This window comes from Oryza brachyantha, chromosome 3, assembly GCF_000231095.2.
Source record: "Oryza brachyantha chromosome 3, ObraRS2, whole genome shotgun sequence".
Classification (NCBI taxonomy): domain Eukaryota; kingdom Viridiplantae; phylum Streptophyta; class Magnoliopsida; order Poales; family Poaceae; genus Oryza; species Oryza brachyantha.
Window position 1 is genome coordinate 1800377 of NC_023165.2, and position 24792 is coordinate 1825168.

General features: G+C 43.2%; 3 protein-coding genes and 1 long non-coding RNA gene across 5 annotated transcripts; 2 read left to right on the forward strand and 2 right to left on the reverse strand.

Moving 5' to 3' along the window:
- Positions 1-543: 543 nt before the first annotated feature.
- Positions 544-4844, forward strand: LOC102718155. The gene is made up of 3 exons (XR_001549770.2): positions 544-838; positions 983-1343; positions 4309-4844. It is a non-coding gene; the product is annotated as an uncharacterized LOC102718155 (long non-coding RNA).
- Positions 4845-5603: 759 nt separating this feature from the next.
- LOC102718436 (death domain-associated protein 6-like) lies at positions 5604-7408 on the forward strand. Of its 2 annotated transcripts, none has more exons than XM_015835741.2 (4): positions 5604-5777; positions 5897-5994; positions 6086-7073; positions 7160-7408. In XM_015835741.2, exons 1-4 carry the CDS (start codon positions 5685-5687, stop codon positions 7172-7174), a joined length of 1194 nt encoding a protein of 397 aa, XP_015691227.2. In that variant the 5' UTR covers positions 5604-5684; the 3' UTR covers positions 7175-7408. The 2 variants fall into 2 exon arrangements, with proteins under 2 accessions (XP_015691227.2, XP_015691226.2); XM_015835740.2 differs by having other exon boundaries at positions 5623-5777; positions 7170-7259.
- Positions 7409-7627: 219 nt separating this feature from the next.
- Positions 7628-11796, reverse strand: LOC102718719 (protein unc-13 homolog). The gene is made up of 5 exons (XM_015835739.2): positions 11147-11796; positions 10135-11037; positions 9189-9653; positions 8901-9087; positions 7628-8800 (listed from the first exon to the last, which is right to left on the reverse strand). Exons 1-5 carry the CDS (start codon positions 11714-11716, stop codon positions 7815-7817), a joined length of 3111 nt encoding a protein of 1036 aa, XP_015691225.2. The 5' UTR covers positions 11717-11796; the 3' UTR covers positions 7628-7814.
- A 7473-nt stretch (positions 11797-19269) lies between these two features.
- On the reverse strand, positions 19270-24406 carry LOC102718996 (protein NRT1/ PTR FAMILY 5.2-like). Its single transcript, XM_006649310.3, has 3 exons — positions 24217-24406; positions 23872-24089; positions 19270-20732 (listed from the first exon to the last, which is right to left on the reverse strand). The coding sequence occupies exons 1-3, from the start codon at positions 24365-24367 to the stop codon at positions 19317-19319; spliced, it is 1785 nt and encodes a 594-aa protein (XP_006649373.1). The 5' UTR covers positions 24368-24406; the 3' UTR covers positions 19270-19316.
- Positions 24407-24792: the final 386 nt, after the last annotated feature.

Here is a 24792-nt window from a genome sequence, read left to right on the forward strand (position 1 = left end):
TTATGTCCCACGGTGACCGGTGACCGAGCCACGAACACCCAAAATTATCTCACGAGAGGGCTCCTAATGGTTCATCATAAAAAATGGTTTTTTTAAAAAAATATGAGCAAAATTAAGTCAATTCAATAAAAATTTATGAAACTTGGGTCTGCCTGAATCCTGCCCCACTCTTCCCATCCGCCGCATGACACACCCAAAAAATATTCCAATTCTAGTGACTAAGGAATTATTCGGTTTAGATTATTTGTAAAGAAAGATGGGAGGAACCGAACGGTTTCCTCATAAAATCCAGTTTTATAATCAAGGTTTTATCTCAAGACCGAACAATTTAATGGTATTAAAACAACCCTTTTTTGCTTCCACTTTTAATTTTAGCTAACTGACATAATTGGCAAACAGATAATTATGACATCACTCACAAAAAGCCAATTATGAGTTATGACATCACAAATCACTTAAACGCACAATAAAACTAATGGACAAAATTGGTAAACAGATAATAGCGCGAAACCCATCTCATCTCACATCTCGGGGACCTTAACGAAAAGCCGAGAGAGCGGAGGCGGGTTATTGGTTAGCGAGGAAGTAAAGCGAAGACGCGCGCGGATTTGCCGTTACCACCACCTTCCGCCTGCGTCCGCAGCGTCGGATTCCAAATCATCCCCTCTCCTCCTCGTCCTCCTCTTCCTCCCACCAATCCTGCCCCCGAATCCTCCCCTCCCATCTCAAAATCTCGCCGCGTCGGCGGCCCCACGCGCACCACCACCACCACCTCCTCCTCCTGCCCATTCGATCCGGGAATTCCCCGGGGGACCCTTTCGGATTTGCGGCGAATTCGGTTGGTTTCCTCACTCCCACAGCTTTGTTTCTTTTTCCGGCGGATTTTTCGCTGGCCCCGTTGGTGGATTTGATTCGATTCTCTGCGCAGTTTGGATTATGGCTTGATTTTTGTGCCGGGTTTGTTTCTGTGTTGTTTAATCAGAGGGGGTGTTTTGGAAAATTCTCGGGCGGGATCGAATGAATTGAGTCGGGGTGGATCGAGCTTGGGCGACGCGGAGTTGATGCCACCCGGCGATGGATCGCCGCAGCTTCAGGAGTGTCTCTTTTAACGTCGGTGGCAAGAATCTGGCCTCTCCCTCGCCGGCAGCGGGTTCCCGAGCACCCGCGGCCGCGCCAGCCGGCTCGAGGGGGGACGCTGTGGTCTCCGTCGAGCGCAGGGCGCTGCTGTCGCCGCATCCGGCGGGCGGCACCGCTCGGAAGGGCCTGAGGGGACCGAAACGGCGCGTGCAGTGGAAGGATAGGCATGGGAAGAAGCTCATCGAGGTCAGGGAATTCCAGCCTAGGTAAATAAGCTTGCGCATCCTTTCGTTGTGTTATACCTTTGAGCAATTTTTCCATTCAATTGTCTGGATAAAATGTGGCCACATGTTGACTGATAGATCCTAAAGCGCCCCTTATAAACACCCATCTTATTTGTGCTGGTCCATTTATATTGGATTGATATCATAGTTTCGATGATCGCATACTGTATATTGACAGCGATATATCCTGGCTAATGTTTTCCTCTGTTTGGTTGGCAAATTAGCTGCATTGGTTGTTCAGATAGGTAAATGGTCTGCGAGGATGTCTTTTAGGTCTAGTGTTATTGCCAAGCAGGAAGGTGGACAAATATTAGTGCGGGTTATTTTTTTTCTGTATTTTGCTAGAAGAGGCCAGCTACAATACGCCACTCTCAGCAAAAGAATGTATCTGGCTGGATATAACATTCAAACACGTCTTCTGTTAGGAAAGCCTTAAACCTGGGTATGCCACTCCGAGCAAGATGAGCTGAAGCCTGAATTGTTTGGCATTGGGCTTTCAATCACCTAATTTGAGTAATCTGTAAATCCTTTTGGTGATCTTTTCTGAAGTAACCTGGAGCTAGAAATTAGCTGAAGCTCATTGTGATAAGTTTTGCTAGCATTTATAATTGTGGACATGATCTTCAGACTATTAAAGTAAAAGAGAGCCAAGTACGTTATCCTAGAGATAATGTCTATGCACTACTGTACATCGATGGAAACATATATGAAATGATTTTATAGGGCCTCTTTGAGGACTGACTCACAATCGGCACATGCGTTAAACACTCTTATTTGGATATCAGCTGCCAATGTTGGTCTTTGGTGGCATATCCAGAATTTCAAATGAAATGATATACTGAGAGAAGCATGTAAGGAGGGAAAAAATTGCAAAGGAATTACAAACTGGAATTGCTGCATTTTCTACTGCAGGACTGGCATTATTAACTAGACTAGAAGCTTCTTTACCTGTTAAGAAAAAAGGTCTGCACTGTTTAATTTTGACATATTTTTCCTGATGCGTTACTAGACAAGAAATGTTATTTGTTGATGTTTTGTCTGCAGTTTAGTTTAGAAAGCTTTGTCCATCAGTAAAATGGAAAAAATGCAATAGCCTTCATAATCACATTATGGTGATATAGATCATTTGTGTTTAGTTATTCTAGATGCCTATTAAATTATGCTTATTTAATTTAATTGAACATGTATTACTGACACATGTGAAGCTGCACATGCTAATTAATAGTAGACGATGACAATCTGATACCCCTCTTTAACCATTATTAAATGTAGTTCAAAAGAAGTGGTACTTGAAGCAACTAATGCAGGTTGACATGATTTGATATATACAGTCAACTGGGCAGCTAGACAAGTTAATCTGATCACATGTATATACAATAATAAAGCATTGATCAAGTGACATAATGATTATACAATCTGCAACTGTACAACCTGGCCTACAACATAAGATGTACTCTGCTCCTCAAAGGGGTTTTTTAATGTTTATTGTTTCTGTATATGAGTTTTTTTTTTCTGGTGCATCTATCAGATAATAGAATAGTTTCTGCTGGGATTCTAGCTCATTTCGGTCTGTTTAACAGCCAAATAGAACTAGGATCATGATCACATCTACAGCCTGAAAGTTGCTTAGTGGTGCAGGAATTTTGATTGTATGTTCAAACTTTAAGGAGATTGACTGTACTGATAAACCTTACTGGTAGAAAATTATAATCCTTGTGCTACTTTGTAGACAACTGACTTTTTCTTTAAAAAAAAAACCTAAAAATACACTTTTGTGAGGGCACCGCCCCCAGACCTTGCACCTTCTGTAACATGCAATCTGTGGCATCAGCCTAGTTGGGACCTTGTAGGCCCTGTTTGTAACATGGGAATTCCATAAGATTTTTGCAGAGATTTGATAGGAATCAGGAAGTATTCCTGTGCTCCAAAGGAGTGGCCACATAAAATCACAACTATCATCACTGCCTACATAACTCCGTTTTGATATTCAACTTCTCTGCATGGGAATGTTGATTATTAAATAACTTTGCAGTTTCAAAGATAGTCTTAATTGTATGAGCTAAGTAAACCTGTCAATCTGAGATTAAGCCTATCATGTGGCTCATGTTGTGGCGCTGCCTGCCAGCAGGTGGTTTTCTTGTTTGGTTCCGGGGCCATCTAATCCTAGTCCATGACAAAGTTGTTATCTAAATTAAATATGCCACCAACATGTAATATTACACAAGAACTAGAGAATGTTGTTGCCTTATACAGGTTTGGAAGTATGAAGTGATGGACACATGTACCGTGCTGATAGTCCTGATAGTTATGAAATGAATACCTATCCTTTTAGGAGAGCATTACTTATTGATCAATGCTACATCTGTGGGATTTAATCAAATAATAGGTTATAGGGTTACAGTCACAGATTGCTTGGACAAAGTTGAGGGGGGCAGCATTTCTCAACCCACTTTATATGAAGTTGTTTTAAACTGAGTTCTTTTTGGTGTACACTTATCTTGCTAAAGACGATTGATTTACCTCTATAAATCTCCTTGTTTGGTATCTTGTTGTTCTTGTTTATTCTAAAATATTATTTCTGACTGGTAAATACTTTTGTTTCGCAATTGCCCCAATTGCGGGACCATCCCCGTATACTTGTTCAAAAAACTTAGTTGCCTCAAGTTGATTTTATGCCTGTTGGCATCATTTCAAATGTACTGCAAAAGATAAATGATTATGTCGAGAATCATATTTTCTACCTGGGTGGTAAGATGGGGTTTGGTGGCGCCGCCACCTTTGAAGCTAATTTTGTCTCTATAGTATATAGAGTATACATTTGGAAATGGCTGCGTGCCTTTAATCACTCCATTTAAAATATTGTATTAAAATTGTTCTGATCTTCGACTATATTTCAAGACCGCATCTTTTTTTGCCTAACTACGCTTCGTTGTTTTAATATTTGCAGTGATTCGGATGATTCTGATGATGAATACTTGGATACTTGCATATGTTCAATTATGTAAATACCATGAAGCTTAATCTCCGGCACATCTTGCACCATGTGGAGTATGTTGCTCTATGCATGTGTAGCAAGATCTGTAGTGTGTCAAATTTTGCTGGCTTCTGCATGCACCTAACAGCCATGTATACCGACTCACTCCAGCAGACTCATGCCATCTCTGTTCAGGAGGTACTGCAAAATGTAGCTAACCTTGCAATGGAGAAAAAGCTGGTGATATGCAAATGGCCTTAACGTGCAGTTTTGGTCAAGAGTCCAAAGAAAACTATACCACTGGGTACAGGCGGACATCATGTAGAGAGGAAAAGGAAACAGATCCGAAAGGAGGCCCTCTTTGGTTTAACATTTTGACCCATTTTGCGAGTATAGTCAACAATGTGCTGGTAGAATTATACAGTAGCATTTATTATTTCACTGCCAGAACTCAAGACCGATTTTGTCAATAGTAATTGATGTGGCAATATGACGAGGCACCACCAGCTGCTTTCTTCAACTTGGGCCCGATTACTTCTTTTTTTTAAAAAAAAAACACGTATCGAATATTTAGATACCTAAATGGAGCATTAATCATAAATGGTAAAAAAACTAATTGTATAGTTAAGGGGGAATCGTGAGACGAATTATGATTAGCTATAAATGCCACGGTAACCCACGTACGCTAATGATAGATTAGTTAGGCTTAAAAGATTATCTTGCGGTTTCCGAACAAGCTATGAAATTCGTTTTTTTTTTCATTCGTATCTGAAAACTCCTTTTGACATCTGGTTAAATGTTTGACATGATACTAAAAATTTTCCTTTTATTAACTAAACATGTCCTTACATACTACAGTAACTAACATCCAATGCTTTTCTCCTGACTCTCAGCTGCATTTTTCATTCATGCAATTCTCATAAACTGTCTATATTTTTTTTTCTCCGAGATAGGAATGCAGAGTGATAGAGATAGGAGACACGATACAAATAAGATAAGAAAAATCTCCTTCTACAGCCCAAAAAGCAGAGTGGTCCGGACCATTTCAGCCCATCGCGCAGGTGTTGCTGTAGTCCTCGGATTCCACGACCCTCTTTGCGGTGGGCCCCGCCGGGGGGCGTCACGGTAGCCATCGGTTCCATCCATCCAACGGTCACATGCCAGCTGGGTCAAACTTGACCGTTACCGCGCGCCGCTTGCCTTTTTCCCCCAACGGCATCCTCGTTTCGCCTCCGTTTGCTTCCTCTCTCTCGCGAGCCCGGAAATGCCGCCTCCTCCTCTTCACTAGCTGCACTCCCCCCCCCCCTCTCCTCTGCCCGTGCGCTGCTCTTCTTGCCTTCGCCCTCGCCATGGGCTGCTTCCTTGGCTGCTTCGGGGGGGCCAAGGAGCGCCGACGCCGCCGGAAACGCTCCCCCGCGCAGTCCCCCTCCGGCCGCGCCCGGGTAAGTGGTGGCGTCATCTCTTCCATCTCTATCTATCCTCTCTCGATCGATCCGCATTTTCTGAGATGCTGAGGTGTTTTGTGCGTGTTTTTTTTTTTTGAAATTTGGAATGGGGGCAGGCCACGCCGCGGCTTTCCCCGAAGAAGGCTACCGCCGCGTTGGATGGGGACGTTGTTTCCGCCGCCGCGCCGCTGCTGGCGACGCTCCTGGAGTTGAGGTTTGTGGTGTAGATGATCGGCGGGAGGATTTGGTTTGGAGGGGGATTCGCTTGTTCCGGTGTGCTGATGTTCATGTGTGTGTGTGTTTAGGGATTCCACTGACGACTTGTGCTTGACCGTCGTCAAGAAGAAGGTGACGTTTGATCCCAACGTCACCACCTACGAGGCGGCGGCGATCCCGGAGGAGGAGGAGGAGGAGGAGGAGGCCGAGCCGGCTGCGGGTGACGACAAGGATGAGGCGAGGTGGATGCTGGGGCCGGATTGCGCGAAATCCGAAGCTTTCCCGCGGAACCACAGGTACAGCAACTACGCTGACAGCGACAATGAAAGCGAGTACGACGAGGATGAGGAGGAGGAGGAGGAGGAGGAGGAGGAAGATGAGGATGGGCTCGACGAGTGCGCGATCGACGACGAAGAGGAAGACGGCCTTCTTGGCATTGGGCGCGGCGAGGACGAGGCATGCGAGTCACTCTTCCTGCTTCCAATGAGCAAGACCAAGGACAGCAACGGCCAGGAAGCGGCTGCCGGCGTCACCTCGCCGGAGCCACCGCCCGCGCGTCAACAGACGCGCGACTCGAACCCGGTGCTCGGCTCAGTGGAGAATCTCACCCAGTGGAAGGACGCCAAGACCCGCGCCGCCACTGCTGCACCAAGGGCTGCTTCGGACAAGGAGAACAGAATGGCAGCGGACTTGCTCTCCGAGCCGGCGATCCCAGCCAAGAAGAAAGACTGGCAGGTCTCCTCCGACTACAGCCCCAGCACGCCAAGCAAGCAAGAAATCTCGGTGGACGCGAGCCTCTCGACATGGCTGGGCTCTTCGGGGACACCGGAGAGCAACTCCGTCCGGTCCTTCTCGCCGATGAGCCGAGAAGACCGGCCGATCCTTGGGGCCCTGACCGTGGAGGACATCAAGATATCCTCTGCCAATTCGTCTCCGAGGAGGTCGAGGTCTCCGAGCCCGAGCCCTGACGACATGCCCATCCTGGGCACCGTAGGGGCTTACTGGAACTGCAGCTCCAAGGCTGGTGATCCGGTGACAAGAGGAGGCTTTATGAGGACTAGGACAAGGTTTGGGCAGGTAAGATTGATGTCACTGTCACCTAGTTTCAATATATTGATTCTGAATTTTTCATGTGCATTTGAGCTGATGACGAATTTCTGTAGAACTTTGCAGGGTGAAATGGTGAATTGCTACTGAATGCTTCCCAGCTGGAAGCTGGGAAGAAACGAGTTCGGTTTCAGTTGGAGAATTGCAGAGGATGAATCTTTTGTCAGAAGAACATACATATAGAGTCAGTGAGGTTGTGGAAGGAGTGGCATGCTTTATTCAAAGATGTTACTTGTCAATTCTTTTATTTGTTGTAAACAATGTCCATCCATATTCTAGTATGGTAATCTTTTTTTGGCTCTGTCAATATGATGTATTGCTTCATTGTTACATTGTCAATATGTTGTATGAGGCTCTTTCCGTTACCGTTCACCCCCTTTCTGGATGCCTTCAGGGTTTATTCTGATTTAGTGCTATACTCAGTCATGTTAACCTGTCTGAGTATCTTCATGTTGCAATACGAGAGAAACGGGAGTTACACTTGTTTGGACAGCAGAGTTCCAGTACCTAACTTTCTAGAGAAAATTTTGGTGTACAGCACCAACACCTGCTGCAAATCGGCAGTAGAATTAGAATTACGAATCATGCAGCTTCTCTCTTCTCCTGCACAATTGAAGCTAGATCAGGTTTTTTTTTCCAGATGATTTGAGCTTTATTTGCTTCCAACAAGAACACACGCCCATGAAATTTGCATTGCGAATCGAAAGTTTGTCACCGCCTTTTGGGAAGCTGAAATGTGCGCTTCAAGTAGTGGCTCGCCACCACGTCGTCACGGTGGCAGAGAACGCGGAGGATCGTGTTCGGGTCCGTGCGGCTCCATCGCCATGTCGTCGCTGGCACCGGCATCCTCTGGCCAGCGGAGCTCACGGCGCTCAACTCACACGCGATGCTCAGCTCCTCCACGAGCTGCTCTGCCGTTTGCCCCATGAGCGCCACGACGCTTTCTGCCGCCTCCGCCTCGCCGTCGACCACCTCCTCGGTCACCAGGCCCTCGCCGCGTGTGCAGAAGGCGCGCTTCAGGCTCCGGAAGTCCTCCTCGACCATGTCGTGGTCGTCCTTTGTGAAGCTCCGGTCGCTGCCGCCGGCGAGAAGGACCAGCAAGAACGACTGGAACGAGGCCTTCATCACCTCCCGCACTGCTACTGGTTGCGCGCGATCGACGAGGACGGAGAGGAGCAGCGACAGGTTCTGCTTCAATGTGCGGAGCGCCGGACGTATGCGGGCGTCAGCGACGCCGCCGACGTAGAGCCCATCGTAGAACGAGTGGTGCGAGTCGAGGAAGATGAGGCGGTACGCGGCGACCTCGGCGACGTGGCCGACCGCGGACTGCGCTGCGGTGCGCGCGCGGTCGAAGTGGGAGGACGGCGCCAGGAGGCGGGTGGTGGCGGCGGCGGCCGGCGACGAGCACCTGCCGTGGGAGAAGAAGGAGAGCGACTTGTCGAGCGCGTGGATGTGGCTGAGGATGAAGTGGAGCGTGTTGAGCCGGACGTAGAGGCGTTGCGTGCCGCGGCTGGTCGACGGCCGCGGGTTCTGGCCGCCGGACGCCATGCTGCCCTGGCCATGGTGCACGTTGCCACGAGGGCTCGACACGGGCACCCGGCACGGCGTCGCCGCCTTCTTCCACAGCCTGATTATCTTCGAGTCCTGGTTGCACCTCGTCAGCAACGGCAGCGACGGGAGGTAGCTCTGTTTATTGCCTGCACGATTCACCAAATTGACCAACACAAGAGAATGTAAAAATTAAAATTCAATTTTGTGTGGGAAATGTTGTTGTAAACGACGGCGACGTCTACGTACCGCAAGAGGCGAGGAAGGAGATGTACTCGTGAAAGATCGTCTCCATGCCGTTGGCGAGGTCCTGGACCATGTCGTCCCTCACGCTCACCGGGATGCCGAAGAACTCGTCGACGGTCGCCTTGGCCACCTTCATCAGCTCCACCGCCGACTGCGCGTAGGGCTCATTCTTGGACCTCGGCATCCAGCTCTACACACCAACATCGCGACATGCTCGATGTTGAGACTGCATCGCATACATGGTAGCTGTAGATTGTAGAACACATGTTCGACGAAAGAACTCGAGCAAACCTCGGTTTCTTTGGCTCGGTGGAGGCACTCCTTGCAGATCCTGAGCCTTTCCAAGATCCACGTCCTGAGGAACTCGACCACCACGGACTCCACGTCGTACGGCGCCACCTCCCTCACCACCGACTTGCCGCCGTCGTCGCTGTCCGCCACGTCCTCCACCACCATCTGCACCAGCGCCTTCTCGAGCCTACCAGCCGCGTGCAGCACGTGCACGAGCTCGTTGGTGAGGCCGGAGGCCTTCCCCAAGTACTGCTTCAGCATGACGCCGTAGCAGCCGTGCAGGGTCACCGCGGCGACCGCGCCCGGGAACGGGTGCCACCGTCGCAGCACCGGGCTGAAGCTGTCGTACTCCCACAACGCGATCTGCTCTGTGTCGCTGGCGAGCCGCGCTAGGATGTCACTCGGGTCATCGTCGCCGCGATCGATAATTAGGCCGTCCCCTTGTCTGAGTCCATTCTGCAGTAACTGGACAAGCACATATGCGCAGATCAACACTAAAAAAATAAAAATGTCTACTTTGATGTGTATTCAATCAAGATATGTCATGGACTAGGGAAACAGTTTTTAGTACATGTTGTATATACACTCGTGTGCTTACATGCTATTTAAATAGTCATAAAAATATAAAAAAAACATGATAGATTAATATGAGCTACATCACTCCGTAAATATGCAAGTTTAAATTTAACTTCTACAAGTCGTAGCAAAAAAGCAAACAAAACTGATACGCATATTCATAATTGTTTTTGTTATTTTTTGCTACAACTTGTAGAAGTTAAATTTAAACTTACATGTTGGTGGAATGATATAACTCATATTAAACTATCTTGTCAAATCTTTTTATATTTTTTAATAACTATTTAGATGGCATATAAGTAACGGGTGGACATACACCCGTATGCTTTAAAAAATACTTCCCCATGGCCTGACCATCTGCTTAGCTGACCTTAGTGAATGCGCTTCTCATGGAACACCTCACGTAGTAATCTGCACAGTCGCCGGCGAAGCTTCCAACGCTGCAGTCGTCGTCCTCGGTGCTCGCCGTGTTGATGCCTGTGCCGGTCGCATTATCGGCGATGATCTTGCTTGTGGCGAGCGCCAGTGAAAGAGCACTCTCCATGGCCATGGCGCCACAATTGTCGTTCCCATACCACTCATGGTAGTCAAGTAGCATCTTCTCCGACCAGTCGTGTATCACGCCAATGGTGCTCGAGAGCACCCGGGAGTACACTGGATCGTGGTTCTCTTGCTTTGCGTCGGTTGCCACCTCCGTGAGCATGACGAGCGCCGCGCCGGCGAGGTCCGGTTCGATCTGGTCAGTGACCACGTACTGCCGGAAAAGGACCCAAGCAAAGCACACGTTGTGCATCATCTTGTTGATGCCTAGCGTTGTCCATGTCCTCTTCATTAGCTCCAGGAGCTCATCCACCTCGTCGAGCACGACGGTCTCCTCCTTAAGGTCAAAGATGGCCTGGAGGAGCGAGACGTAGAGTAGCACGTTGAGAGGGTAGCCGTCGGCCCAGTGGCAGGCCTCGCTGGGGGACCTGCTGCCGGGAGTGGGGCGCCAAGCAAGCGCGTGCACGGCGTTGCAGAGGGCTTGCATGGCGTCTGATGTCTTGCCGGTGTCGATGGCGCGGGCGTCGGTGGCCTGCACGACATCGCGGAACCGGAGCACGACGACACTGAGGTGGTCGTGCGGGAGGGAAGGGTGCACGACGAGGCCGGCCTCGAGGAGCTTGAGCTGCCGCCGCTGCCACTGGTGGTAATCGTCGTTGTTGGCGAAGTCGGTGGGCTTGAGCTGCCGGAGCAACTCTAGGGGCAGGATGATCGTCTCAGCTTTTCTTCCCACCTGTTCACGTGGATCATCAAATCGAACAGCACACACATGCAACCTTTCAACGTCGCATGGCCGCATGGGTAACAATGGCGTCATGACGGAATGCTGCGCGTGCGCGGACCTGGCCGACGAGGGTGCGCATGAGCGTCTTGCGGAGGCGGGCGTCGCTCTGCTCCGCGACCCGCATCTGCTGCCGCATGATCTCAGCGGAGGTCATCGGCCGCCTCCCTTTCCCGGGCGACACCGGTGTCGACGCCTGCCGCATGGCACGCCTGGGCGAGCCGGGCGCCGATGACGCGTTCATGGCGATTCGCGCGGTGGTCGGCTGCGATGACCTACGCGCTTTGAGCCCCAGCGCCCTCTTGACCCTGCTGCTGACGACGTTCATCCCAGTCCCGCCCCTGGGGCCGGCGCCGATGGTCGGTGACCCGTCACCCCCGCTCTCCCCTGCCGGGAAGTAGTTGAGCCGGCCACCCCCGGCGATGCGGCAGGACATGAAGAACACCTCGTAGGCGGCCTCCCGGAGCTCAGCGCGGGTGAGTCCATCGACGTGGCCGAAGGGACAGTCGACGGCGGCGGCGGCGACAGGCACGGCGAGGCTGCGCACGTCGCTGTCGGTGGCGGCGGTGTCGGAGGAGCGCGCGAAGGAGGAGGCGGAGCGGGAGCGGTGGTAATGCTGGAGGCGCCCCATGCTCTCCTTCCGGCCGATCGAGCGAGCGGCGGCTGCGCTGCTCTTTCGGCCCGAGGGAGAGAGAGGTGGGGTGGGCGCCACAAACGGCCGCGCGGGGGGGAACTCGCATGTCTGGCTGGCTCACTGCCATATGGCCCCACCCGTTTCCCACGCCGCTGTTCCGGGAGACTGCGACACGTGTCCGGCGCAAGGATTCCTCTCGTTGTATCATGGGCTGTTCCGGGGAAAGAACTCTTTAGGAATACCCATCAATTATTGCATGTTATATATTATGAAGATATTACATGTTATCTTATTAAATAGTTACCAAAAACTTTTTGAAAAATATATTATGAAGATAGATTAATATTAAATATACAAATCCACTATAAGTATAAATTTTGTAAAATATAACAAAAATAACAAATATGACTATAAATATAAGCTATATTTAAACTTGTTTGCAGCATGATATATATCATATTAATCCATTTTCATAATTTTTTTAATTATTTAGAAGACATGTAATAAATGAGTAGTCGTCCTCTCGATAGTTTAAATCCACGTTGGCTTTTCCGGCCCATCATGCTTCTTCTCGTCCTCGTCAGGGCAGGTTGCTTTTGCAGCCCACCCCAATCTATACTACTGGCCCATCATAAAGATTACATACATATTCTTTTTTTCGAGAAAAAATGAATGGGCCATAATACGGAGTATAAGCTGCAAAAGAGTATATTATGTGCGGATTTGTGCTAAGCTTTGAAAAGAAGAATTTATTCAAAAACTTTCTACGTCATCATTGCTTCAATAACATGTTTTAGGCCCTGTTTTATTTAGCTTAGGATTATTGTAATTTAGCTTATTAGGATTAAGCTAAAATAAACAGATATATCATATATTACTATAATCTAGAGCCTAGATTGTTTTTTTAATTATTGGGTGGCTTTAAACCCACGGTTCTTGAATACTTTAAAATAATTATATATATTTATTATTTTTAACTTTAACTTATAATAATTCAATTTTAGTATTCTGACTTAATCATTTATATTACACTAATCCCTATATAAAAGAAACAAGACCTTAAGCTATTTGTTGGCTATACCTACCTAATATTTAAATTCATCTAACAGTTGTCCATAATCTTTCCAATCATAGTACAAACGTACCCTAAATACCCTATACTCTTACCAAAATCATAACGCCCGTAGTGACATCACCGTCACTCTAAACATATTTCCACTAAAAGAAAGTGATAACTGAAAGTTCCGTATCATCATGCTTTTTGTAATTTGCATGGTACTCTGCTAGTGAAGTCAAATTAAGACGATGCTCGCCGCCAAGAAAAAGGGGTCAAAGATAATGCTGCCCCCACTTGGGAATGGGTTTCTTCCGTGGGCTCATCCAGAGTATGCCAAGCTACAACTATATCCAATAATTCTCAAATGGTCCTGTAGGAATATTGAATATAAATTAATTGTACTACCTCGTAGAAATGGACAAGATCTTATGTTTTCCAAGTCAAACAACTTGAGCAACATCCGCAACATCGTCTTTTCGTTTATACTTATGCTTATAAGTCAAATTTTCAAATTTCAAATTTCAAATTAAAATTTAGAATTAATTTTGGGTTTTTTATCGGATTTTATTTTCTAGCTTTGGCTTTTAGATCGGTAACAATTCATATATAAAATTTTTATTCATAAATTATTTTCCGTCTATAGATACGTCGTTTGATTATTTTTTTTCATAAAACACGCAATCAATCACCCCCTTAATCGATAGAATTGTCGATGATAAGTTGCCATCATTAGACCTGTGGATATCTAGGTTTTGAGAAGGACAATGGACTCCTCTTCTCGTTTGAAAATTTGATCACATTACATGGGATGATGTGATGTGAATGGGTTTCTTCAGACTTCAGTTGATGAGTGGTAGTCGGCGAATCTTGAGTACTCGCAACTAGAGCTTGTCTCATCACTTCCCGCCAAATTCACCAGTGCCAAATTGGCAATGCAGATCATACTTTTCAGTTTGACCATTTAAATGATGATTGGTTCATTGTTTCTCAGTTTCCCACTTGAGCTTTCGGGTGTTCATTGGCTACGCACTGTTGCTAGAAAATGACGTCTGCATCATTTGCAGAAATTTTCCCTGAACAGCCGTTACAGAGTTCTTTTAACATGTGCGGCCATCGTTTTAGTTAATTGCTGAAAGTATGTCATCCTCATCTTGGATAAGCCCCAAATTCAAGCTTTGAAACTCCATGCCTGATACACTTTACATCTCTTCGGCCATGTCCTATGTGAAAATATTGTCTTGATTTAATTTTATATAATGAACATTGGCAGGTTTTAGAATTGAATTTGTGATTTTTTAGTGCGGTGAACAATAACATGGTCTGACCGGAGTGTCCCCCGTTAATTACATTTTTTTATAGACCGCCCCTCACCTTAATGGTTACGTTCTCTTCCGTGTCACTCATTTTATCTCTTCTCTATTCGAAGAGCAGAGCCAAACTAACCGGATGAACAATATCGGTTAGATTGGCCCACCAACCATCGGACAGGATGTGTCAAGATTAGTTTCGTTTTTGAGTGGTTTTGTGATTATCATTGAACTCTTGAGGGGTACTGCTTTCATATATTTCATATGCACTCCTGAGGGGTACCGCTAATTTGAGTCAAGTTGACAAATAACTTGTGCTCGCATATGATTTTTTTTGTTTGTTTATGTGTGGTTGTGTCGAGGCATTGGGAGTATTGCTGGTGGTGGATAGGAACTAAGTTTGGGAGAAACTGAGGTCTAGGCAAGTAGATCACGCGGGGTAGTAAAGCTAGAGAACAAATTGTATGCATATGGAAAGGATAGTTGAATTTGGATAGAGATTAAGATAGAAAACTTTGAGTTCGAATCTTTAAGAGATAAATTTTACATTATACAAGAGGGGGTTCAAATTTGGCTTTTGTGCACCGTCTATGGGGATAAATAGAGAGTCAGTCTAGGTCTCAATGTAGTTGCTTTTGACAGTGAAAAGTTAGGGTTTTGGTTTAGCAAGTTTAGTCAAAATTTAGAGTGGTGTTTTGTATACACTCTGTAGAGTATATCTTAATGAAATAAATATGATACTTCTTCAAAAGTTAATAGGTTTTTGTTGAAATTGGTTTTCTCTGTCCATAGGTGGTTAGACCGATGTTTGTGCAGTGGAGACAATCGGACCAGCAGGAGTGAGACGGTCAGAGTCGGACTGATGACATCTAGTAAGTACACTATGACTTCATCCAAACAGAGGTATCTTTTATTCCTCAAAAGACTTCTTTTTTTGGTATTCCTACCATTCAACTCTCTATGGTAGGTATGGTAGGTTTGATTTTTGTGTTTCAATCCTATGTTCTATTCTATTTTTTTATTTTTGTTGAAACCTTTTTAACGATGTATTTCATATAAAAAGTTTTTATATCCTCAATCGATCTATCTTAAGCAGTTTTTTAATTTTAATAGTTAATTTAATTGTTTATATTTTTAATAGCTGTCAACAAATCATATAATCTACCATCTAAATATCTCACGAGGAAAAGAACACCGCCTTTATGCTCATTGAGTGAAGATACCATCCCTTAGAGCATCCCCAATAGCTCATCTAAATTTGGTCATCCATATCTTTATTTGGATGATCATCTAAAACATTTTTATCCTTTATATCTCTTTCTACTCCAGAAGATTATCTATATATAGCATCCTCTATTTGGAGGATTGGAGAGATAACATCTAAATATAGAGTTTTCTCTCCTAATATGGATGACATCTAAAAATAGATGATGAGAGATGTTCTGCTGGAGATTAACTTTTACTCTTCATCCTCTATTTCTAGGATGGAGGATGGGATGGATAAACTGTTAGGATGCTCTTAGTGCCAGTTAGATTCATGATCTTCTTGATGTGTCCTTGGCTTTTGGCTGAGATATCGACTGATCCCCAATCAGTAATGCGAGTTTTTTTTAAAAGCCAAAACAGGTCTCAATCGATTTGCTTCCGTAAAACAAGAGAAGACTAGTGCATGATTAAATTACGTATTAATTATTTTAACTAAAAATAATTTTTTTTGTTTTAAGCAACATTTCTATAGAATTTTTTAAAATATAATTAATAATGTAATAGTAACTTACCTCGTTTCGCGAGCCTTAATTTTGGTTCGGATTATTTCATTTAAACCCATTAACTCAGGTCTATGTACACTTAGCTAGCTATTTCCAAAGCTTCTACAGAGTATTTTATCATCAATGAGCTTGCTGTTCTTGCACGAGGAGAATCGTGAACAGGTGATTGTTTTTGCTTTCTTAAAAAAAAGTCAAACAATATATTTGTAAATAAGAAATAATTTGTGAGTATAAATTTTATATACATATTTTTAGCATAAAGTTAAGGCTAAAATAAACTATAATAAAAAACTCTAATACAAGTCTAAATTTAATGTTAAAAATTTAAATTTTGGGTCATAATCATAAGAAGAAGTGACTAGATGAGTTGTAAGTCTTATCATTATCCGATCCAGTCCAGTGATTGATTCGTCGAGTGCTATATGTGACTCTGATTGTCTGAAGAAAATTGTTTCAGTCAAACATATCACTGCACTATGGATAACTATTGCAGAGGCCTTCCCACTGGAGTGTCAAGATCTGCAGCCCACTAATTTATTATGCGCCACAATAGCTTTATACCAAATGGACCATCGGACCATATAGCCGTCATGTCACTAATTAACCCATCCGACTATTCAAAAATCCATGAACCAAATCTCAAATCTACACGTATCATCATGTTATAAATATCTCTGATACTGATTTTACACTGACCAGAGATATTTTCCATTGTACAAACATTAACAGGCCTACTTCCTTCGTCTCAAAATGAATCAATTTTTTACTTTTTAACTATAATGTTAATGTTTGACTCTTCGTATTATTTAAAAAAATTATGATTAAGATTTTTATTTTTATTAGATGATAAATCGTGAATAGTACTTTACGTGTGACTCATTCTATTATAATTTCTTAAAAAATTTTTAAATAAAATGGATAGTCAAACGCTAAACACGAAACCAAAGAATTGGTTTTTTTGGTATGGAGGGAGTACCTGTTTAGCTGCATCTGATAGTATATATTTAACTAGCATGGTGGCCCGCGCATATTGCGCGGCTAGCATATATATATATATATTGAATTATTAATTCAAATAGCATAGATAGATCAGATCAGATGCATGGTGCTCGGACCGGACCTGACTTGGTCTCTATATCGTCACATAATTTTTCTTATACATGGACTCTTTATGGTCCGATCCTCTGTATCGTCAGATAATTTTTCTTACGCATGGACTCTTTATGGTCTAGTCCTCTGTATCGTCAGATAATTTTGCTTACGCATAAACTTTTTATTTTTATCTTTAATTCTAAAATTGTATGTTTTTTATTAATGTGAGATTTTCTAACCCATAAGAGTGGTATTTCTAGATGAACTCCTCACTCGATATTAACTATTTTTATTTTAATCCAAATGTCAGATTTTTGAAGTTTATTTATACATGGATTCTTTTTTTTACTTTTGTTTATATTCTAAATTTGTATTTCTAATTCCATTTTTTATTTTTTGATTAACGTGTGATTTTCTCTCTACATGAGTTATTTATTTATTTAATATTTTTTCTGGTTATTTATGGGATATAAACTTATAAACCAATACATGATTGTATATGTTTCTAATCGTTGTCTCACGCGTTTTCAAAAATATTGATGTTTTCAAAAAGTCGCTTACCCGCTTTGGTAATAAAAATATTTATCTCTTACCGAAACCTTAAGGTAGCCACTCTTAATAGTGGAGAGGCAACACCTTGTAAACACAAAGAAGAACACGATTAGATAGCCAGTACCGATTCAAAACCGTTAATTTTTTTTTTGTCCCTCATGTTTCGTAGTCCGATTCAAAACCGTTCCTTTTCTCTTACCGAAACATATCTTTTCTTTCCTTATTTGATTAAAAATATTGTTTTTTCTTTTGTTTTTCTTCGATTAATCTTAGAATTTCTAGACCGTGAGAGATGACGTGAAGATTCTTTTTCCTATTACTTTATATATATAATAGATTGATTTATAACATTAAAATGAAAAAAAATCATTCGCGCAGACTGCGCGGCTAACTTCGTTATGAAATTTTTATATAATATCAAATATAGTTTTATATTATGTTGTAAAATATAAATATTAAAAGTGGTAATATAGTTTTAAACTTGGACCTAACTTAGATCAAACTTTTGCATTTGACGCTTCACGCAAAGTAAAACAGTGACTCATTTTATATTATCTTAATTACATAATAGATCTAAGAATAATAATACAATAGATCAAAGTTGTACAAAATTTATGGCATAATATCTCTTCTTCCCTCTATCTTCATATTAATATTGTCATCTTCTCTTCATATCTAATTATGTTCTTTTACATATCTTTCATATATATTACTTATTTTCATATATATATTATTTATTTGTGATTGTCCATAACCTGTTTCAAATAACATATCGTTCACTTTTAACCATATACCTGATCTAACGGGTTCGATACAGAAAATAAGAGGAAAAATAGATTTTTAATCGGACAAGACAAGATTTGATCTTTTCTCTTTTTCTCTTATTTTTCTTTGATTAATCTCATAATTTCGAGCCCATGAGAGACAACGTGGAGATTTCTTTTTTATTATAAATTTTAAGATTAATCAAAGGAAAATAAGAGAGAAAAGAAAATATAATGATTTTTAATCGGGCAATCAACAGAAAATAAGAGGGAAAAGTATTTTTTGAATCGGACGGGCAAGATTAGGACCTGATCTAACGGGTTCGATACGGAAATTAAGAGGAAAGATAGATTTTTGAATCGGACAAGACAAGATTTGATCTTTTCTTTTTTTTCTTATTTTTTCGATTAATCTCAGAATTTCTAGCCCGTGAGAGATGATGTGGAGGCTCCTTTTTCTATTACTTTATATATATAATAGATTGTTACTACTATTTAATTATAGAATTGTTTAGGAGGTTTTCTTGCCGCTTTCCACCCCACCTGTTGTTTCTTATGCTTACAAGTCAAAATTTAAATTTTCTAAATAATTTTAATATTTTTTTATCGAAGTTTATTTTATAACCTTGGCTTTTAGATCACTATAAACACACATATATAAAAAATTATTCATAAATTATTTTTAATTTACAAATATATTATTTGACTTTTCCTTTTTTCATAGACCACCATGAGAGAAAGTATGAAAGTCTTGTCATGTAAGATTCCTAGAATTTATGAAGGAGCAAAAATAATTTCAAGCAGCGAATATTCTTGGATTTCTTTTTCAATTTCTCTTGTAAGATTCTACTCCGTAAACAGTATCAGGAATTCAGGATGGCTGCATTTTACGACATAACTAGAAAAGTTCAGACCAGTCTAACTATATACTGTGCTTGCACAGACACAAGTTCTTCCGAATTCTGTGCACGTTTACAAGATACTACATTGTTTGGTTGGGAGCATTGTGATGCATGACGATTTGCATTGTGTCTGGTTTTTATTTGCAGAGCATGATCAGCTCTGAACCTTGGCTGTCTCACCCTTCACGTCCATGGCAATGTCGATCGTCTCCGTCGACTCGACCTTGTAGGAGTACTTGCTGCTGAGCACGACGAAGACGACGGCGTTGACGGCGCCGAGCACGGTGAGGAAGCCATAGTAGTAGTCGAGGTGCGAGGCGTTGAGGTTGTTGGTCACCCACGGGTCGCCCCTCTCCTGCGTGACGCGCGACACGAGGGAGAGGAGGAAGCTGCTGAGCACGTTGCCGACGCCGTACGCCGTCAGCGACATGGCCGTGCCGAGGCTCTTCATGCTCTCTGGCGCCTGGTCGTAGAAGAACTCGATCTTGCCCACCACCAGGAACGCGTCCGCCACGCCCATCAGCACGTACTGCGGCAGCAGCTCCAGGATGGTGAGCGGCACCACCCCGCCCGTCCTGACCAGGCCGTGCCGCCGCGCGTAGCTCAGCCGCCGGCTCTCCATCAGGGACGCCGTCGCCATTGCCAGCACCTGCAGCAGCAGCCCGACGCCCATCCTCTTCAGCAGCGGGATGCCCCGGGGGTTCTTGGTGTACTTCCGGATGGCCCTCACGAAGAGCCGGTCGTACACGACGACGGCGACGAGCATGCTCAGCGTGACGAACGCGCCGAGGCTGGCCGGAGGGATCTGGAAGTGCGGCCCGATGTGGCGGTTCATCGTCCTGCCCTGCTTCACGAAGAGGGTGTTCGTCTGGGCGATGAGCGTGCATGGCACGAACATCGTCGCCAGCAAAGGGACCACCTTGATGATCTGCTTCGTCTCCTCCACCTGGGTCACCGTGCACAGGCTCCACTTCGCCGGCGAACCGTCCTTCACGGCAGCCTTGTTCAGGAACCTCATGGTGTTGGTGGAGTCTATCCGGAACTTGCGCTTCCTCGTGTACTCCTCGAGCTCCAGCTCGTGCAGCTCCTTGGCGTCCGCCGGCACGGCCACGCGCCACTTCCAGACGGCGGCGGCGACCACCTTGCCCATGCGAGTGAACGGGCTGCCCTGCGGCACCTTGTGCCGGTACAGCGGCGTGCCGGCGAGGAAGATGGAGATGGAGATGAGGAGGCCGAGCGTGGGGATGCCGTAGCCGACGGACCAGCTGATGTTGTCCTGGAGGTAGACGAGGACGGTGGAGGAGAAGAGGATGCCGACGAAGATGGTGAACATCCACCAGTTGAAGAACGACATCTTGTGCATCTTCTCCCGTGGGTCGAACTCGTCGAACTGGTCGGCGCCGATGGTCGAGATGTTGGGCTTGGTGCCGCCATTGCCGAAGGCGATGATGTACAGGCCGCCGAAGTAGACGCCCAGCTGCAGGGCCGACGCCGGCGGGCACACACCGCCGTCGCACGGCGGCGGCTTCAGCGACGGAATGGTCACCGCCAGCGTCAGCAAACACATTCCCTGCATTATTGTTCAACACTTCAACTTATGGATCCACCTCACCTCCAAAACAATAGAGCTAATGAAATGATTTTGCATGGATTGGTTCACAAATATAAGGGATTCTAAGTTGTGTAGCAATGTTTGAGATCAAGCTACAAAAGTACACGCATGTCTTTAGAAATCCATATGTTTCATGTTACAAGATATTTTCGTTCTAACTAAATTTATCTATATATCAACATATATGTTTTTACATGTATTCAGATTTATTGGTGTCTATCTAAAAAAACTAGAATAATAGAGAACGGTGGTAAGATATGATTAGGAAAAATCATGTCTAACAATATAACTACTAAGGAGTAGTAAATGAAGTTGTTGGATCAATTGTGAAAGTGATACTTTAAATAAAAACCCTTATATTTGTGAACAAATGAAGAAGCATGAAATCCTTATATTTGATTTTTGAGGGATATTTCACTCATAGCCTTATATTGTGGACGATGAAGTACTCACTCCTAGGTCGAGTTATACAACACAACCCTAATAGCATATCATTGGTGCTTTTCATTTTGTAAGAGGAATTTGACTAGCCAGAAAGAAATACTACCTCTTGTTTTAAAATATAGACATTTCTAGTTTACTTCGGTCATTTTAGTTATTAATTTTTTGAACTTTGAATTGATTATATTATCTTTCTGAGCATATGATTAACTCCGTAATAATTGGAATGGTGGAATCATGAGAATTAATGCAAAAATACTAATATTATGGAATAAAATTTAAATTCTATAAATATTTATATTTTGTGACGGATAGAGTAGTCGGTAGACTCGGTACAAAACCACTAAATGGCAATACATGTCCATTCACATGTGATGTGTTGTTTCAATATCTGTCCATTTACGTGTGATGTGTGTTTCACAACCATTTATACTTTATACTGAAGAAAATAATATATCGATCGATACATATTAAATCCTGACTCATCTATAGGCTGGTATTTTCCATTATCATGCATGTGCCGGTTTTGAAACCTATCACAGTTTCACACGAGGCATGGTATGATTATTGCCAATTTCTGACTTTCCCTGAATTATTTTGAAAGGAAAACTGTACCTAATTTAGGGCAATCGAATTTATTTGGTAGTTGTAATATGTCAGTCAACTGACATATGTGTATTCAGTGATTTACCATTTTAACAATTAACAATACGTTGGTTTACTATTTATCGTGAGTTAGTTCGACGTTCGAACTAATGTTGCCATAGTAAAGTGAAATATCCTAACTTCACTAGGTAATACTCCTACAACGCTCTGGTTAGACCAGATGGAGTAATTAGATGTATTAAAATTTTAATGAGTTTTACTCCCATCATTTCTTTTGTATTTTGAGGTACCAGTACCTCGCGGTACCAAATCGTTTTTGATCATTGGATCCAACAGCGTACATCCTACTTATCTCGATTCAACGGTGAGAAACAATTTAGTACCTCGAGGTACCGGTTGGTACAAAAGTAAGGATGGGAGTAAAACTTATTTTTAATACAAAATTTTGATATCTCTATGCGCCTAGATACATGGAGATAATAAATTTTACAATAAAAAATAGAAAATATTGTATATCCAAATATCTTATCATGGATAGTAAAAATACTCTCATAGTTATGATGCTATAGTACACCTTAATGATAAAATATCTTAGTCAAAGTTTTAAGATAAATAGTGTCTATGACAGTTATTTAAAAACTAAGATATGACAAGTTTCATTTTACTCTGTGACCATGGCCGGCCCTTTTGGACTGTTTTTGTTGAATCTATATGCAAAGTTTCCAATGATTGTGATGACTCATGGGCCCATAGAGTGTCTCGTGCATTGACTTATTGAGTAAAACAACACAAACATTCACACCCATGAAATTGCATGTCACTAGCATACTAATTAATTAAAAAATTACAGAAAAAACAACATGATAGCTATATAATTTCTACCTAAGCTCTGGCTCAGATAATGCCTTATGATCTATACCGCTATAAAACACAAAGACAGTGGTAGTGAGTCTATCATCATCACGATCTCTATTTAGTTGACCATTATATCACCACAACATGTGTGACTCTATATAGCTGGAAATTTATAAGAATGATTGTTTTGTTTTTTTAAATGAAATATTTCTTTGTATTTTGCAAACTCAATATAACACACGATCTTGTTTCAACCGATTAAAATATTTTTCAACCAAACATAATTGTGTTATTTTCAATAAACTGTTGCAACGCACAATAATTTAACTAGCTAGAGAGAGTTTTCTAGATGATGTACAGAGCATCAATCGTAGATTCGTAGTGTTGCAATCTGAATTAGTGTCACAGGGTAATGCAAGTATGTAACGCTCCTTTACAGAACGTAGAAGTAGAAACACTGACTTGCAGCAGTAGACAGTACAGTACACCGGCCAGTCCGGTGTCTGACTAGGCTCACTGGTGAGTCAAAAACTGGAGATCGATTTGCTTTTTTGCTTTCCAAGTCCACTCCAATATAAATAACTCCACAGATACAACTAATCTTCTAATCTGATGACGAGAGACGAAAAATTCGTGTCCGGCCCTATGTCATTCAAATCATCAGAAATGACTGGTAATCTCTGCCCCAGCAGTTACAAAACTTTTTTCGCTGGGCACGTTTTGGGTTTGTCTTACATTAAATTTCACGATTTTATAAAATACTAGCATCTATAACACTAAATTAGCTCAATTAATTTCATCATTTAATATCTTTTTATATCACTATAAATCCGGTCAAACTTCAAATTTTTTTTGACTAAACACAAGAACACAAACCTTCAATGAGGAATATCCTCATAAAATTCTTTAATTCGAGAGGTAGTGAAGTTAGAAATACCTAAAAAAAAATACAAGACGATGTTCTTTTATTAGATAAAGAAAAATATTGATTGTTTGATTTTTATAGTTATTTTATAGTATAAATAATAGAATTAACTATTGTAAAATTAAAATATATTTTAGAAATATGAGACAATAATCTTATATATATATATTTAAAAAGTATGCAGTTTATTTTTTTAAACATGCATGCAAAAACCGAATAATAATCTGTCAAAAGAAAAGCATAGTCTCGGGACAATTAAATTAGTTATACCAAGAAGTAGATGGCGGAGCCGGCGACGAAGGTCCAGTAGCGGCCGAGGTAGGCGTCGGCGACGTAGGCTCCGATCAAGGGCATGATGAAGACGGCGCCGGACCAGTTGGTGACGTTGTTGGACGCCTCCACCGTCCCCTGGTGGAGCTTGTCCGTCAGGTAGATCACCAGGTTGGCCGCTATCCCGTAGTACGCCATCCTCTCGAACAGCTCGTACACTGGAACATTCAACTCACGGTTAGTTAATTTATCACTGAATCCCATCCATGGCGCCGCCGTGCGTGCATGCCACACGAAGCTGATGAGCTCGTCGGAGACATGGAAGAAGCGTGCATATATACGTACCTACGATGAAGGAGCAAGCGGTCCAGCCGCCTCTCTTGGACCGGAGCACGGGGTTGCCCCGGAGATCCACCGAGCCGTCCTGCGTGTAGTCGCCTCCTCCCTTGCTCTCGCCGTTCTCCATGGCCGCCGGCAAGCTCTCGGTCACCGCCATTAATTATTCCTACCTCTCGCTTTGTCTTCTTCGGCGAGCTGCTCCGACAAGTACTAGCTTGCCATAATGCTGGGACCTGCATTTATAGAATCTTTGTGCCCGCACTGCACACTAGTTAGTACACTAGTCCTCGCGCGTGTTCGTCGTCAGTGAGAGATGGCCCCACCATTGCACGGTTTTTTGTAACTACCAACATGCCCTCAGCAAGTTTTACGGGATAGTACCGGCACTACGATTTGCCAGCTATAACCTATAAATGATTACCAGCTTGACTGCGGCTTGTGGAAATACACGTTCGAGACTGTGACAGCAAACATACTCACTCTGTCTTAAAAAAAAATTTCCGGTTTCCGTGTCTAACGTTTGATCATCCGTCTTGTTTAAAATTTATTTAGAAAATTAAAAAAAATTAGTCACACGTAAAG

Bases quoted from the DNA above. Each gene is read 5' to 3' on its own strand.
- LOC102718436 (XM_015835740.2), top strand. From the start codon at position 5,685: ATGGGCTGCTTCCTTGGCTGCTTCGGGGGGGCCAAGGAGCGCCGACGC. The intron at 5,995-6,085 runs GTTTGTGGTGTA...GTGTGTGTTTAG, and splicing joins GCGACGCTCCTGGAGTTGAG to GGATTCCACTGACGACTTGT. The intron at 7,074-7,169 runs GTAAGATTGATG...AGAACTTTGCAG, and splicing joins CTAGGACAAGGTTTGGGCAG to GGTGAAATGGTGAATTGCTA.
- LOC102718719 (XM_015835739.2), bottom strand. From the start codon at position 11,716: ATGGGGCGCCTCCAGCATTACCACCGCTCCCGCTCCGCCTCCTCCTTC. The intron at 9,654-10,134 runs GTCAGCTAAGCA...GTGCTTGTCCAG, and splicing joins TGAGAAGCGCATTCACTAAG to TTACTGCAGAATGGACTCAG. The intron at 8,801-8,900 runs GTACGTAGACGT...TGAATCGTGCAG, and splicing joins CTCCTTCCTCGCCTCTTGCG to GCAATAAACAGAGCTACCTC.
- LOC102718996 (XM_006649310.3), bottom strand. From the start codon at position 24,367: ATGGCGGTGACCGAGAGCTTGCCGGCGGCCATGGAGAACGGCGAGAGC. The intron at 24,090-24,216 runs GTACGTATATAT...TGAATGTTCCAG, and splicing joins CGCTTGCTCCTTCATCGTAG to TGTACGAGCTGTTCGAGAGG. The intron at 20,733-23,871 runs GTATAACTAATT...ACAATAATGCAG, and splicing joins GCTCCGCCATCTACTTCTTG to GGAATGTGTTTGCTGACGCT.